Raw genomic sequence first — 16,187 nt, forward strand, 5'->3', positions numbered from 1 at the left:
ACGATCTTTTTTTAAAGTCTTTCTTCTAGTACAGTCGCTGGCAACGCATGTCACACGAAGGCGTGGAAGTAACTTTTTTGCAAAACTAGTCCCGCGCCTTACGTAGAGACACGCATAGATGTGTTATATCTGTACATATGCATGCTTTTCATTCTTTTAGAATTTTATCGAATTACATACTTCGTACTTTTTTACCTCAAAAGTGGAACTGCTAAGCCTCCCCATTTTTTAATATGAAATTCCTAACACAGTTTCACGTGATATATTAATTTTTTTGAAAAATTCCTAAGAAAATTTTCGTTATAATTATATTTTAAATATTGGTGTCGACTTTGATATCGCTAGGCTTTCTTAAATTTTAACTAGATGTACTTTGTATCCTTCTCAACACGTAGCTAACATATATAGAATTCATTCTTTCTGAAAAATATCTTTAAACGTGTATTATCCATCCATTTCATTCGTAATCTACCAACATATCTTTTTACAACGGATCGTATATCACTTAAAGTCGCTTAGAGGATATTCTATATCTGATACAGATAAGCAGAATCAAACACGGTTATTATTTAGGGACGTAATTCCCACAAAGGATAAGTTCATATCGTTCACAGCATCAAGCAACATCGTTTGAATCGACCCTTGGATAAACGTCTTTTTGCGTACATTGCTTGTGTAAGTATATACAAAATCAGCATTTTTCCTCATTCTGTATACGCTATAGTATCCGGTTAAGTTAATTGAAATAATAAATAAAGATATCATATATTCATGGGAAAATATACGTGTTACTGCGTATATTTTGATAAAATAAAATATAATCGAAGAGAAACAGGAATAAATATTACGCGTACGTAGTAACTATATATGCATGCACGTGTACATGTCGCTCGTCTATGTAGCATCGGTTATCCGACGTATCAACTATGTGGATGATAGATTGAACTTTACTGCTTGCAAACACAATGCTTGACGTCATGGACGATCGAAATAATATCAAATTAATAAATATATTCAAACTTGAAAAATGTAGACGATTTCTATCATAATCAGATTTAAAGCTATGTATATCGTTCACGCTTAAAATACAATAGTACGTCGAAATACGAGAGGAATCCACGATCCGATGAAACTAAAAGCACGATCCGTTTCATAAAAAAGTAAAAGAAAAGCTATCTGAATTTATCGATGACAAAAATCAGCAAAATAAAAGATCGTGTAATTTAGATCAATATTATAACCAAGTGATCAATATAGACAACGCTGAACAGTTCTAATATACTCACAGCGGCGAAACCATTCTGACCAATTGAATGATTCTGTGTGCTCGCACCGTGACTGATGGTTGAGCTTGATTTAAAGACATTAATTAGCGCTCCTTTAGTCGTGTGCCGAATGTTCCGTCTACAATCGGTCGTTTATTGTAGTCTCTCAACATCTGCAGACAAAAATGGATTCTCCTTTGACTGTACTTCACCCGGTGAGCAAATTAAAGAAAGATATCGCGATATTTTCGAACAAACCGTCTTGATTCTTCATCTCTTCTTCGTTTTCGTTTTTATTTTTATTTTCCTTTTTTTTTTTTTTTTTTTCTAAAAAAGAAATTCCTGCATATCGCGTGTAACAAACGTTGTTTTCAGTTATGCGATATGAAGAATTGGAAATTACGAAATCTGTACAGAACGTTTAGTCGAAAAAAAGAAGTGGATCTTCCTGAGGATACAAATTTGGCCAGATGTCTGTCAACATTGGATCTCACAGCTCTCGGAATAGGCTCGACTCTCGGCGTGGGTGTGTACGTTCTCGCAGGGTCCGTTTCAAAAACAACCGCAGGGCCAGCCGTAATAATTTCGTTCGCTATTGCCGCAATCGCGTCTATGTTCGCAGGTACAATTCGTATCCGATTCGTTCGTTGTGTTTTACCCTAGATAATATGAATAGTAAAGAAGAAACTATATAGGTCTCTGTTACGCGGAATTTGGTGCAAGAGTTCCACGTGCTGGATCAGCATATATATACAGCTACGTAACGATGGGAGAATTTACAGCTTTTCTGATCGGTTGGACGCTAATTCTCGAATACGTAATTGGCTCAGCTAGCGTAGTGCGAGGACTGAGCACTTACGTGGATGACTTGTTCAACAACACTATGCGAAATGCGTTTGAAACGGCAGCACATATCGACATCAATCACCTCTCTTCTTATCCAGATTTCTTTGCTTTTGGGATCACTCTAATCTTTTCTGGTAAAGAACTATCGACCAAATAAACATCGATATCATATAAGTTATTTAGGCACACATTTACCCACTAAGTATCGATTATTTCACAATCCCAATCTATTTGAAATTTAATACAGCTGCGTTGGCGTTCGGAGCAAAGGAATCTTCGGTGGCGAACAATATCTTCACCCTTACAAATCTCTCGGTAGTTTTATTCGTGATAATCGCCGGATCTCTTAAAGGTGAGTAACAGAGTATTTAAACTTGAAGTAATTGTTTCTTCGTGTGTACGTACGTGTTTCTATTTATATGCACTTGGCGTAAAGCTGATATAACCAATTGGAAAACGAAGCCCACGTGCACGGAACAAAAATGTGATTACGGAAGTGGAGGATTCGCGCCTTATGGCATAGCGGGTGTTATAACGGGAGCAGCAACGTGCTTTTACGGATTCATCGGTTTCGATTGCGTCGCTACAACGGGAGAAGAAGCGAAGGATCCGCAAAGATCGATCCCAATAGCGATCGTTGCCTCATTGACCGTCGTCTTTCTAGCATATTTCGGTGTCTCTATGGTGTTAACCACCGTCCTTCCTTACTACGAGCAGGATGCAGAAACCCCATTTCCTCATCTATTCGAGAGTATCGGTTGGAACTGGGCGAAATGGCTGGTAACCATAGGTGCTATTTGTGGTCTATGTTCCAGGTAAAACTTCCGATAAGTATGATACAATATAATTACACACACATATATATATATGTAAATGTATGTATACCTACGGAGATGTTTCCAATGTAAGTGACAGCAATCTTTTATGCAGTTTACTGGGTGCGATGTTTCCCTTACCACGAATTATTTATGCAATGGCATCCGACGGATTGATATTCGAGTGGATGGGAAAAGTTAATTCACGATTTCATACGCCTCTCATGGGTACCTTTTCAGCAGGAATTCTCACAGGTTCGTATTTTACGATTTTTCTACCGCTTGATAATATCGTAATTCGGCGCAACTACAATTTCAGGTGTATTAGCAGCGATATTTGACTTGCAACAACTCGTAAATATGATGAGTATCGGAACATTGCTCGCTTATTCAATCGTCGCAACATGCGTACTAATGCTTCGGTAAAAGAATAATATTCATTTGTTTTCATAGAAAATATGGCAATTTAATAATGATAGAATGACGTGCAATTTCTATTATGTATATATATCGTATCATTTCAGGTATGAAAAAAGCGAAGCGTATGAAAAAAAGGGAGATCGCGATCCAAGAACCTTAACATTCATTGCGAAACAATTAATTAACGCTAATGGTTTAAATCACTCCACAAAATTAACATCCCAAATCGTTACATGTCTTGTCGTGTGTTATGGTATAGTATAGTATATTTACTATTTCGATTAAGCAAGAGTTTTACCATTGATCTTTAACGATTACAAATACTACCCGTATCACTTACTAGTAACATATGTTTTACAGATATTCTGTGTATTTGCATCGGTATTACTGTTTCGATTTTTATCAATGAAATAACGAGCGGTAATGTTACATTTGTCGCTCTATTAGCAATTCTACTATTAGCTCTAATCATTACTCTTACTTTTATTTATCTCCAACCTTCTTCTGGAAAGAAGCTTGCCTTTTCGGTATATACTGTTTCCATTCTCGTTATCGTTCTCTTTTATTATGAACGTTCAGTAACAATTTTGACCGCATACAAGAATATATTTTTAGGTTCCGTTAGTGCCATTTTTACCTGCTTTCAGTATTCTTATTAATATATATCTTATGATGATGTTAGACAAAATGACTTGGGTGAGATTTTTAATATGGATGATAGTTGGTAAGTAGATTACATCAAAATAATCGATTACGTTTAAATTAAATGATCGGAGATATGATTCTTTTGTACCTTGCAGGACTTGGAATATATTTCTGTTATGGTGTTTGGCATAGTAAAATGAGGAAAGATAAATGCAAGAAATTACCTGAAAACAGTTGTGATAACGGAGCAACATGGGAAACCAACAATTTTGCCAGACTTCAATAATACACTATTTCCTGTATTTTATTTTCATAATAAAAGTTTTGTATATACCCAAGATTACTTAATTTGTAAATGATTTAATATTGCGTTAAGATGATTCAATGCCTTAAAGATAAGAGAAAGGTAAAGATATCTAAAAACAAGCGTTCTTTATATTACAATCGAGTCTATTAAAAAATAAAATTATATAAAAAGTTTATATTTTAAAGGCCAAAGAGAGATTTGAGATCGTTAAGCGTAAGTTTCGAAACAGCAGAGTTCTTATCACCGCTGAGAACATTCTGAGCTATTTCAATCTTCCTTTCTTGCAAATTTTTTATACGCTCTTCTATCGTATCCCGACAGATAAATCTAAGAAATATAATACAACATTAAATAACGTTCTCCTCCTGTGAACTTTTGAAAATGTTACAGCAAAGACTATTACTAACTTGTATATGAAGACATCTTTTTTCTGTCCGAAACGGTAGATTCTATCTTGAGCTTGCACTTCTAATTGCGGATTCCAATGAATATCTATTAACAGCAAATGATTTCCACCTACCAAATTTAATCCAACCCCTCCAGCGGTAAGCGAAAGCAATAATATTTTCGGGTCATTGTTCGGAGCGTTAAATGAATCCATTATGCCCTGTAAAAATATCTCACACGTTTCAAACAGCATTACTTGATATGATCGAAAATTATCACTTCATTAAAAAACTACCTGTCTTTCCTTAATCGGCACATTGCCTGTGAACATATTAAAACTAGCGCCTTTTATCGAGGACAAACAAGATGCAATAATATTCAACGTACTCGTCCATTGAGAAACGATAATTATTTTGTCATTTTTTTGTAAAATTTCTATAACTGTATCAAGCACCTTCCTTATCTGCGTTCAAGATGCAAGGATAAGTAAATTCGAATCAGCCAACTGATGCCAAACAACAAATACAAATGCGTGATATTTCATACTTGAGAATATGTAAGATAACTCACTTTTGAGCTCACGCGATCGCACTTAAACACAGGATTTTTAGACGTAAGTAAATTACTAGCTACTCTGCGATCAATGCCAATCTCTTTTTCGTTTGTCTCCTCCTCGTTATTTTCTAATTCTTCTAATGTTATATTCTTAATTTGTGATAATAAATCTGAATTGGCATTGTCCTTTTCCCTTATATCGCTATCTTCTATATCTTCTTCATCTAGCATCGAATGAATAAGTGACGGGTGAACACAAATTTGACGTAATCTTAGTAAAAGAACCAAAATTTCATGCGTTTTGACATCAGCATGTAATGATAATAACTTGTTTTGCGCCTTCGTAAACTGAGTATTTTTATCTGACAATTAGTAGAAAAAACAGACAATTATTTTGATGCATTACTAACAAAATATAATGTATACAAGTACTTACTTGGATTCGAAAGAAACGTTGGTTTATCATATTTTCCAGCAGCTAAATCAACCATATGATCCTTATCAGCTCTTTGAGCCAAAAATTGAGCAAACAATGTACGAGAATATATTAACACTTTTTCATATACCAACTGTTCCTCTGGATCTAGCTTTATAAGTATCTCCTCTACAAATTTTTCTGGAAGATTTTCTAACATGCCATTTGCTTGAAGTTCTTGTTTTGTTCTACGTAACATTAACGTTTTCATCACAGTTGCCAATCGTTGACGACCAGCGGTTGACTTATTATCTACCCAACGTTTCCATACTCGTAAATCATCGAAAGGAGTACACTTGAGAAACTTTAGAATAGGATATAAATCCATTTCCTTGTTTTGGATGGGTGTACCAGTAAGAGCCCATCGTTTATTCGCTACTAAACCGCACACAGACTGAGAAGCTTGACTTTTATGATTCCGGATTACATGCGCTTCGTCCAATATAATGCGTTCCCAATGAATTTTATAGGCCATAGAGTTACTCTTAAATTCACGGAGTAAGATATTATACGTTGTAATAACAACATCGTGTTTTGCTAATCTTTTTGGTACATTTTCCCGATTTGTACCATGATAAACTTTAACAGAGAGCATACCACGTTTACATCTACGATCTATTTCATTTTCCCATTGCGATAACAAGGAGGCAGGACAAACTACGAGTGTACCCCCTTTACAACGCTGTACCATTGTTGGATCACAATGCATCCATTCCTCGGAATTCGATTGTTCTAATTTTCCTTTAGCAATACTGGCTATAATCAGAGATATCATTGTTAAAGTTTTACCTAAACCCATATCATCAGCGAGGACACCGCCAGGAGGCCTCTGTTGCTCTCTCCACATTAACCATGCCAATGCGTGCTGTTGATGAGGCATTAATTTTACTTTTAAGCCTTGTGGATCTTCCGCTTTGTCTTCCTCGGTCGGTCTAGCTACAAGAGATCCATGTAAATCTTGCAACCTATCAACCGTCAAGGATCGTTCTCTGTCTAACGTTGCTTGAGCTTGTTTCCCAAGTTCTCCAGTTTCTGCGGATGACTTTAATTTCGATGGTATACTACATGAATCGTAATACGAATTAAATTTTTCAGAATATGACTTTTTCTTCTTCTTTTCTCCTTCGATAAATGACATTTCTTGCTTTTGTGTCAAAGGTGTTTTTTCTAATTCAGCTGCAATTGCTTCTATTTCTCTTTCTTGCATTACAATACTTTCATGTAATCTTTTTCCTTTATCTGGCAATAAATCGATATTACCGGCAGTAAGCAATAACTGGAAATATATATAGCATTTACAATGTATATTTCACTTTTAATCATTATTACCTTTTAAGTATTGGAATTTACCTTTGTCTTACTCAACTCATTTTGTAACTGTTCCATTTTACAAACAAGCAGAGCTCTTTTTTGTGCTATCACTGGATCTATATTATTAACACCTATTTCCTGTTTTGCTAAAGATATTGCAGTTTCAAACTGTGAACTACTTTCTTCATCTGTATGTGATTCTGCAAAACAATTTAACATAAATATAATAAATTTATAATATATATGTACATATATAGTTTTGAAATAAGAAATGTTGAAAATATTTATACCTGAATCAGATGAAAAATATGATTCTTCACATTTTTCTCTTTTTTTAGAAACATGTTCTTTCATCAAATTATTATTGCTGGATATATTTTTAGATATATTAGAAGCATTAGTTTCCAAATCATCTTGGGTTTTCCTTGGAACATCTTTCAATCCTTCTTCCATTAATATTTTGTCATTGTTCTCCATCATTTTTTCAATCTCATCTAATAAACATAACTAATCATATCAAATTCAAAGCTATTATATTTACTAATGAAAATAATCAAATTTGATACCATTTGATGTATTGTCATCAGTATTATGTTCTTCACTACTACTGATTGAAACAGAATCATTTTCATTATGATCACTGATATCTTCACTGTCAGAATAATGAAGGATATGCTTTTTAATTCTACGTCTAATTCCTTCCTCTTTTAACAATAATTCTTCGGATGAAGAATCTCTAAAATATAGAGAACATAATTAGATATTAAATTTTGGAATATTACATTAAATAAAATGTACTACTTACTCTTCCGCTAATGAGTTTACGCTAGCTTCACTACTTTCAATTACAAAAATCTGTTCTTTCTCGGTATTCTCACTGTCTTCGTCGCTATCGGAAATAACATAAGATCTCGTTTTCTTTGTAACACCAGGCGAGTCTCGCCACTGACTCAAGCTTTCCTCCATTTGAATTTCTGTAAACTTTATTAATCCTACCTAATTGTGAAAAATATAACATTTGTATTAAATTGTATATACAAATGTTAGAATAATGTAGAATATAAATAAATATCTAATACTCACAATTGAATCACTTATTGACAAGAAGTTTAACCGAAACTGTTTCAAATTGCGAAGTATCACGTGACTATGAACTATGTAATAACATAGTATGACATGCTATATTATTTTTTTAATGATATGAAACGAAAGTTATAAAAAATAATCGTGATACTAATGAAATAAACAAGAACAAATGGAAATATATTGGGAAGATATTTATAAATTGAGAATCAACGAAAATATAAAAATTTTATCTAGGTGTTCAACGTTGGCATATATAAGAATCTATTTAATTCTATGCTACTGTAGCGGCATTCGATAACAAATACCGCTACACGACACTAACTAAACAACGGACATGGTAGCGAAGTGGTTAACGCTCTAGGTTTTCGAACGTTCGGAACCCGGGTTTGATTTCGGCGCCCGTGAAATTCTATTTTTCTTCCACGCATCAAAATAGAAGAATAATTAGCAATACACCAGCAACGACATCTACAGCCGGCAACTACTACTATCACGGACAACCTATACTACCTCTACGCTATAAACGAGGTGGTATACTCACTGTGGTTTCATGCTATAAGAGCGCCGCCTATTCCATTGTTTTTACTTTCTTATCCGAGATAGATAATAGCAATAATTAAACTCAGTTGGCTCTATATTATTTAATTATTTTTAAAATTTTTTTATTAGTTTATCATATATTATATTTGATATGTATTCAATTATTATTTATTAAGTAAGCAAATATACTTCAAATTAAATCATGTTAGGTCTCGTTTTTATTAGAAAAATGTAATAAATATGTCAGTAAAAGTTTCGTTCATCACTTTTTATTCCCCGCGGTTGATCGAATGTTGTGATCGTTCGAGATTGGTTGGTGTGCTGATAAAACCAATTAGTTCCCGTATAATGAAATAGGCTCTTGTAGCGTAGAACTACAGTCAGTATAGTTCGTCTGTGGTGGAACTAGATAAGTTCTTATATATAATAACACAGAACAACTTCAGCATTTCGCCGCGTGGTGCAGCACCTGTACTGTAGATCAAGTAGGACAATGGGTGTGAGCAGTCTCATTTCCTCACTGTCCTTGCTCCTAGTTGGATGTAGTGTTCAACATTCAGTTCTTGTTCTTGTCTCATCTGTGAAGGTTGCGTTGTTCCGGATCGGTAAAGACGGACAAAGAATTCTCAATTGAAGAGCAAAACTTTCTTTGACAAAATGGCTGATTTTTTACATTCAGAAGCAGAAGAAAGCGAGGTATTTATATAGTTGATTTTAATATCATTATATAACGCTGTTATGATGATATCATATGTATATCTATATGTATATTCTTTAATCGTTTGAAACTTCTGTCACTAATCGATCTTCTATTAAAATTTAGGAGGAGAAGGAATTGGACGATAATGAAAAAAAGAAACTGAAGAAAATAAAAGCTATGGAAGAAAGTGATGAAGAAGAGGAGGAAGGTGAGGATTGAGTAATACATTTCAAGGTTGTATCATAATATTTTTTTTTTTAATTTTTATGCATCTAAATACAATAATATTTTATTTATTTTATTCTATAATTATTGAATGACCATAATATGTTTATCATTTATTTACAGATGATGAGGATCGTTTACGGGAGGAACTTAAGGATCTCATTGACGATAACCCTATAGAAGAAAGCGAGGGAGACGATAGCGATGCTTCTGGGGTATCTCAAAAACGTAAAAAAAGTGATGATGAGGACTTTGACGATCGCTTAGAAGATGAAGATTATGACTTGATAGAAGAAAATTTAGGAGTCAAAGTTGAAAGGGTACGTACAAATTGATGCATTTATTTAAAGTATGTAAACTTATATATGAAGTACAAATGAAGTGATATGCTTCTTTACTTTAGAAACGTTTCAAACGCCTCCGAAGGATACAAGATGAGGAATCAGAGGAGGAACAGGAAAAGGAGGCAGACGATGATAGAGATGCTATTGCAAACGAACTTTTTGAAGGTTCTGGCGATGTAAGTTATATTACTATTAAAATATAGTCCAAAATTAGTCCAAAAACTAGTCCAAAATTTGTACTTCTTTCTATTACATACCCAATATTTTTATGCTTATTTCTATCTTTACATCAGGAAAGGGAAATTGCAATGGTATGTAAAAATGGACATAAGAATACCTTTGAAAAAGAATTGTTTCGTTTATTCTGTATCTATTCTTTTTCGTTTCATTTCCCATTTTTATTATGTGTTAGGAAGATGAAAGGCGGAGCGAACGTAGTCACAGACCTGAAGTCGACACATTTGACGAGGAAGGAAGTGAAGGAGAATACACCGACGCTGATGATTTTATTGTTGACGATGACGGTAGACCAATTGCCGAGAAACGCAAAAAGAAAAAGCCAATTTTTTCTGATGCAGCTTTGCAAGAAGCACAGGACATTTTTGGTGTTGATTTTGATTATGATGAATTTGGTAAATACGGCGAAGAGGACTATGAGGAGGAAGAAGAGGAAGAAGAGGAAGAAGAAGAAGATGAATACATGGACGATGAAGACGCCGAGAGACCGCGAAGGCCGAAAAAACAGTTGAAAAAGAAAACTACGAGAAAAAGTATTTTCGAAATTTACGAACCAAGCGAACTTAAACGCGGTCATTTTACCGATATGGATAATGAAATACGGAACACAGATATACCGGAGAGAATGCAACTCCGTACTGTTCCTGTTACGCCAGTTGCAGAGGGTTCTGATGAACTAGACTTAGAGGCGGAGTGGATTTATAAACAGGCGTTCTGTCGACCAACTATTTCAATTCAAGATGCACACCTAAACGCTGAGGCTAAAGAAAGAGCTCGGAAAGGGCCTCAAACGATCGGTAAAATTAAAAAAGCTTTAGACTTTATGCGAAATCAACAATTCGAAGTACCTTTTATATCGTTTTATAGAAAGGAATATGTCCTACCGGAACTAAACATTAACGATCTCTGGAAAGTGTACAAATTTGACGCCAAGTGGTGTCAACTTCGTCAGAGAAAAGAAAATTTATTAAAATTATTTAATAAAATGCGAAATTATCAGTTAGATGAGATTATGAAAAATCCTGATGCTCCATTACCAGATAACGTACGATTGATTAAAGATGATGACATAGAACGATTGAAAAATGTGCAAACCAGCGAGGAACTAAATGACGTTTATCACCACTTCATGTTATACTATAGTCATGAGATACCAGCAATGCAGGAAGCTGCTCGTCAGAAGGAGAAAGAAGCACGGAAAGAAGCAAAGATTCAAAAACGAAAACAACAAATTGCGGATGCTGAGGAAAACGGGGAAGATCCTCTGCCGGAAGAGGAGCCGGACGTAGAGGAAGAAGAGGAAGCAGATGAAACATTGAAACAGGCTGTTCGGACTGGTCCATATTCTATTTGCAGGCGGGCCGGCCTCGATAACCTCGCTAAAAAGTTCGGTCTCACTCCCGAACATTTTGCCGAAAATTTACGAGACAATTATCAGCGACACGAAGTAGATCAGGAGCCAACGGAACCTTTAACCATTGCTAATGAATATTGTAGTCAAATACTTAATAGTCCGGAAGAAGTACTAAAAGCTGCTCAATTAATGGTAGCTATTCAATTAGCGCGTGAGCCTTTGGTAAGGAAGTGTGTCCGAGAAATGTACATGGAAAGAGCAAAGATATCTGTGAAACCTACAAAAAAAGGAATCAAAGAGATCGATGAAAACCATTCAGTTTATGGGATGAAGTATTTGAAGGATAAACCAGTGCGAGATCTGGTTGGAGATCAGTTCCTAAATTTGGTTATAGCCGAAGAAGATAAATTAATTACGATAACATTGAGTGATAGCATCGAAGGGAATACTAGTAACAACTACGTTGACGAAATGAAACAACTTTATTATCGAGACGAGTTTAGTAAAAATGTTCAGGATTGGAACGCATTGAGAGTTGGGAGTGTTGAAATGGCACTTACACGTATTGTCTTACCGAGTCTAAAGAAAGAGCTAAAAGCAAATCTTATTGCAGAAGCTAAAGAATGCGTAATGAGAGCATGTGGTCGTAAAATGTACAATTGGATTAAAGTTGCTCCTTATACCTGTGAATTTCCAGAGGAAGAAGATGAGGAATGGGATACCAGTAAAGGACTTCGGGTAATGGGTTTAGCTTATGTCCCAGAATACTCTCAAGCCGCGTTCACTTGTCTAATCGCACCGGATGGGGAATGTACAGATTATTTGAGATTGCCACACATAATGAAACGAAAGAATAGTTACCGAGAGGACGAGAAAGCCATGAAAGAAGCCGACTTGTTAGCAATTCGAAATTTTATAGCAACAAAAAAACCACATGTTGTAGTTATAGGTGGTGAATCGAGAGAGGCAATGATGATCGCAGCTGATATTAAAGAATGTATAGCGAACCTAGTAGAAGAAGAACAATTCCCAAACATTAAGATAGAAATTTGTGACAATAAATTGGCTAAAATTTACTCGAACAGTAATAAAGGTGTATCCGAATTTCGAGATTATCCGGAATTATTGCGACAGGCTATCTCATTGGGCAGAAGAATGCAGGATCCCTTGGTGGAATTTTCTCAATTATGCACCGCTGACGAAGAAATTTTATGTTTAAAGTATCACAACTTGCAAGATCAATTGCCGAAAGACGAACTTTTGGATAATTTATATTTAGAATTCGTGAATCGTGTAAACGAAGTTGGCGTTGATGTGAATAAGGCGGTGCAACAAGCTTATTGCGGGAATTTAGTTCAATTTGTGTGTGGTTTGGGGCCGAGAAAAGGACAGGCATTGATCAAAATGTTGAAACAAACCAATCAAAGGTTGGAAAATAGAACTCAGCTTGTAACTTCTTGTCACATGGGACCTAAGGTTTTTATTAACTGTGCGGGTTTTATTAAGATAGATACAAACAGTTTAGGAGACAGCACCGAAGCATATGTCGAAGTTCTTGATGGGTCTCGAGTACATCCCGAAACGTATGAATGGGCGAGAAAAATGGCAGTCGACGCTTTAGAATACGACGACGAAGATGCTAATCCAGCCGGAGCACTAGAAGAGATTCTCGAATCTCCTGAAAGACTAAAAGATCTTGATTTGGATGCGTTCGCGGAAGAACTTGAAAGACAAGGTTTCGGCAATAAATGTGTCACTTTATACGATATCAGAGCAGAATTAAATTGCAGATATAAAGATTTACGTGTACCATATCAGTCACTAAGCGCAGAAAGGTTGTTCGATATTCTAACGAATGAAACCCCGGAAACATTTTACGTAGGGAAATTAGTTTTGGCCACAGTAATAGGAATAAGCCACAGAAAACCGCAAGGTGATCAGTTGGATCAAGCCAATCCCGTAAGAAACGACGAAACTGGATTGTGGCAATGTCCATTCTGTTTGAAAAATGATTTTCCGGAATTGTCCGAAGTATGGAATCATTTTGACGCCGGAGCTTGCCCCGGCAAAGCTACTGGCGTGAGATTAAGATTAGATAATGGAATATCTGGTTATATTCATATAAAAAATTTATCTGACAGACACGTTACGAATCCTGAAGAGAGAGTAAGCATAGGACAAATAATACATTGTCGGATAATAAAGATTGAAGTGGAGCGATTCAGCGTCGAATGTACAAGTAAAAGTAGCGACCTCACGGATAAAAATCACGAATGGAGGTACGTAAATGTGTCCGATGTGCGAAATGTGTACGCACGCGCGTGCGTACATTTGTTTTATAATGTTATTTTCTCTGATTATTTTAATCTTATTTTTAGACCACAACGAGATCCGTTTTATGATACAGAAGCAGAACAAAGAGATGCGAAAGTCGAAGAAGATGCCAAGAAAGCGAAACTATGGCAGACATATGTGAAACGTGTAATCGTGCATCCTTCTTTTCACAACATCAGTTTTGCAGAAGCTGAAAAGTTAATGCAGACTATGAAGCAAGGGGAAGCAATAGTTAGACCGAGCAGTAAAGGTGCTGATCATTTAACTGTCACATGGAAAGTTACTGATGAGATTTATCAGCATATCGATGTTAGAGAGGAGGAAAAAGAAAATGTCTTTTCTCTCGGTCAAAGCTTATGGATTGGAGAAGAAGAATTCGAGGATTTGGATGAAATTATTGCGAGACATGTTAATCCTATGGCTGCATATGCTTCGGAATTATTGGACTTTAAATATTATAAACCAGCTGTAGAAGGCATTAAGGATAAAGCGGAAGAGATATTAAAAGAACAAAAGAAGGAAAATCCTGGAGGAATTCCGTATATAATATCTGCTGCAAAGGTTAGTAAGATTCGCTTTCAAATATGTTCAGACGTGCAATAAGATTCGAACATTTTGTGTATATTTTTGCATCATTTCAGAATTATCCTGGAAAGTTTTTGCTATCTTATCTTCCGCGAACTCGATGTCGTCACGAATATGTAACAGTATCACCAGAAGGATTCAGGTTCAGAGGGCAAATGTTTGGTAGAGTGAGCGACTTGTTCCGATGGTTCAAAGAACACTTCCGTGATCCGGTACCTGGACAATCTACTCCTAGTACTCCACGTGGAGCAATGACATCTAGAACACCTTATCATACAACGCCAGGAGCAGTGAGTGGTACGTATTTCAACTTTCATCAATTTTTCAATTTTTTTTTTGTTTGACATCAACATTATTGTAATATTATAGGAATGAATCAAGAAGCCATACAAAGAGTGGCGCAGAATCTTCCGCATCATATGTTACATTCTTTATCGCAAGTGGCGAATCAGACTCCTCATCATTATCCACCACACACACCAGGAACTGCGAATGCCGCTGGTTATGGTGGAGTTCATACTTATCCTAATACTCCGTACACACCTTCGGGACAAACACCTTTTATGACGCCATATCAAACACCACATCATACTCCACATCATCATGGTCAACCAACTCCAAGATATGGGCAACAAACACCCAATCATCAGCAAGGTCCTTTCATTCATCCACCTCCACCTTCAGGGATAACTTCTACAGGACATCACAGATCAACACCATCGCATAGACCTACGCCTCCAATGTCAACACCAGGCGATCCTATGGATTGGAAAAAAGCAGCGGAAGCGTGGGCACGGTTAAAAAGTGGACCACGTGTATCGTAAGTATTTGTCCCTTCCTTTTGCATTTCTTTTGACTTATATAATTTTTTTATGCGTTTCTTTCTTTTATTCACGTTCTTTCCCTTCCTGCTTTCTTTTAGTACCTCTACTCCAAGATATGAAGAATCTAGGAGAACTCCACGAAATTACGAAGAATCGGTTGGAAGAACAACGCCGCGAAATAGAACTTCGAATCGGACACCTTCTTATAAATCTCCTCGAGGTACACCACACACTAATTCAAGTCCTCGAAGTATGTCTCTTAGTGGAGATGGTACTCCTTTATATGATGAAAGTTAACAGGTTCGCTTATACATAATATATCATACTTTCCGATTATATCATATCATGTGATATAAAAAGAAAGATACTGATAAAAGTTGAAAAAGAATTGCGACCTATATCTCATTCAAAATGCTCTTAACGTTGAGCATTAAAAGTACTGTATAAAACCATTTACCGAGCCCATTTATTAAATTTAACAGCATTTTCTTTTACGTTTGTATACTTAAATAAACAATAAAACATATATATATGTGTCACATATGTATGTACGTGTGCGTGCGTACACACGATACATATAATATATGTATATATATATATTATATATGTATATATATGTTATATTATTAAACTACATATTCGATTATCTTTAAAAAGATATATATATATATATTTATACATATATATGTATATATATATTGAGTCCAATGTAAAAAGTTAAACCTTGAATTTTTTTCTTATATTTTTATTCAGCATATATTAATTCATATAAAAGTTATATATTTTTATTTAAATTGTAATTTTATTGATGCTGGATTATTGTACAGTTCTTATGTTTTTTTAACGTAGAAATGCAGCATGTTTCTTACATACTTTATACAATTGTTAAATTACACCATTAAACAATAAACTCAATTTTATCTTGTAAGTTT

At 35.3% G+C, this 16,187-nt stretch overlaps 3 protein-coding genes across 5 annotated transcripts; 2 read left to right on the plus strand and 1 right to left on the minus strand.

Annotated features, from left to right (window-relative positions):
- The first annotated feature begins 538 nt into the window (after window positions 1-538).
- Window positions 539-4,334, plus strand: LOC100642647 (cationic amino acid transporter 2). Of its 2 annotated transcripts, none has more exons than XM_012313242.3 (11): window positions 539-675; window positions 1,641-1,887; window positions 1,961-2,245; window positions 2,359-2,463; window positions 2,548-2,926; window positions 3,042-3,181; window positions 3,246-3,348; window positions 3,451-3,599; window positions 3,707-3,873; window positions 3,962-4,070; window positions 4,147-4,334. In XM_012313242.3, the coding sequence occupies exons 2-11, from the start codon at window positions 1,650-1,652 to the stop codon at window positions 4,275-4,277; spliced, it is 1,806 nt and encodes a 601-aa protein (XP_012168632.1). In that variant the 5' UTR covers window positions 539-675; window positions 1,641-1,649; the 3' UTR covers window positions 4,278-4,334. The 2 variants fall into 2 exon arrangements, with proteins under 2 accessions (XP_012168632.1, XP_012168631.1); XM_012313241.3 differs by lacking the exon at window positions 539-675 and adding an exon at window positions 1,294-1,480.
- On the minus strand, window positions 3,961-8,537 carry LOC100651692 (transcription termination factor 2). The gene is made up of 10 exons (XM_012313237.3): window positions 8,110-8,537; window positions 7,832-8,022; window positions 7,593-7,762; window positions 7,317-7,520; window positions 7,066-7,226; window positions 5,677-6,991; window positions 5,256-5,602; window positions 4,981-5,148; window positions 4,706-4,905; window positions 3,961-4,625 (listed from the first exon to the last, which is right to left on the minus strand). The coding sequence occupies exons 2-10, from the start codon at window positions 7,990-7,992 to the stop codon at window positions 4,478-4,480; spliced, it is 2,874 nt and encodes a 957-aa protein (XP_012168627.1). The 5' UTR covers window positions 7,993-8,022; window positions 8,110-8,537; the 3' UTR covers window positions 3,961-4,477.
- A 621-nt stretch (window positions 8,538-9,158) lies between these two features.
- LOC100651455 (transcription elongation factor SPT6) lies at window positions 9,159-16,183 on the plus strand. 2 transcript variants are annotated; one of them, XM_048410131.1, is made up of 10 exons: window positions 9,159-9,348; window positions 9,476-9,560; window positions 9,701-9,897; window positions 9,981-10,097; window positions 10,215-10,232; window positions 10,334-13,791; window positions 13,891-14,407; window positions 14,488-14,728; window positions 14,801-15,251; window positions 15,354-16,183. In XM_048410131.1, the coding sequence occupies exons 1-10, from the start codon at window positions 9,310-9,312 to the stop codon at window positions 15,550-15,552; spliced, it is 5,322 nt and encodes a 1,773-aa protein (XP_048266088.1). In that variant the 5' UTR covers window positions 9,159-9,309; the 3' UTR covers window positions 15,553-16,183. The 2 variants fall into 2 exon arrangements, with proteins under 2 accessions (XP_048266088.1, XP_020721172.2); XM_020865513.2 differs by lacking the exon at window positions 10,215-10,232.
- Window positions 16,184-16,187: the final 4 nt, after the last annotated feature.

Source organism: Bombus terrestris, chromosome 11, assembly GCF_910591885.1.
Source record: "Bombus terrestris chromosome 11, iyBomTerr1.2, whole genome shotgun sequence".
Classification (NCBI taxonomy): domain Eukaryota; kingdom Metazoa; phylum Arthropoda; class Insecta; order Hymenoptera; family Apidae; genus Bombus; species Bombus terrestris.

Excerpts from the sequence above, each read along its gene's own strand:
- LOC100642647 (XM_012313241.3), top strand. The coding sequence starts at position 1,451 with ATGGATTCTCCTTTGACTGTACTTCACCCG. Across the intron at positions 3,349-3,450 it reads ACATGCGTACTAATGCTTCG|GTATGAAAAAAGCGAAGCGT; the intron begins GTAAAAGAATAA and ends GTATCATTTCAG. Across the intron at positions 3,874-3,961 it reads GAAAGAAGCTTGCCTTTTCG|GTTCCGTTAGTGCCATTTTT; the intron begins GTATATACTGTT and ends ATATATTTTTAG.
- LOC100651692 (XM_012313237.3), bottom strand. The coding sequence starts at position 7,992 with ATGGAGGAAAGCTTGAGTCAGTGGCGAGACTCGCCTGGTGTTACAAAG. Across the intron at positions 6,992-7,065 it reads ATGAGTTGAGTAAGACAAAG|TTATTGCTTACTGCCGGTAA; the intron begins GTAAATTCCAAT and ends ATATATTTCCAG. Across the intron at positions 5,149-5,255 it reads GCGATCGCGTGAGCTCAAAA|ATAAGGAAGGTGCTTGATAC; the intron begins GTGAGTTATCTT and ends TCTTGAACGCAG.
- LOC100651455 (XM_048410131.1), top strand. The coding sequence starts at position 9,310 with ATGGCTGATTTTTTACATTCAGAAGCAGAAGAAAGCGAG. Across the intron at positions 9,898-9,980 it reads TAGGAGTCAAAGTTGAAAGG|AAACGTTTCAAACGCCTCCG; the intron begins GTACGTACAAAT and ends TCTTTACTTTAG. Across the intron at positions 13,792-13,890 it reads GATAAAAATCACGAATGGAG|ACCACAACGAGATCCGTTTT; the intron begins GTACGTAAATGT and ends TCTTATTTTTAG.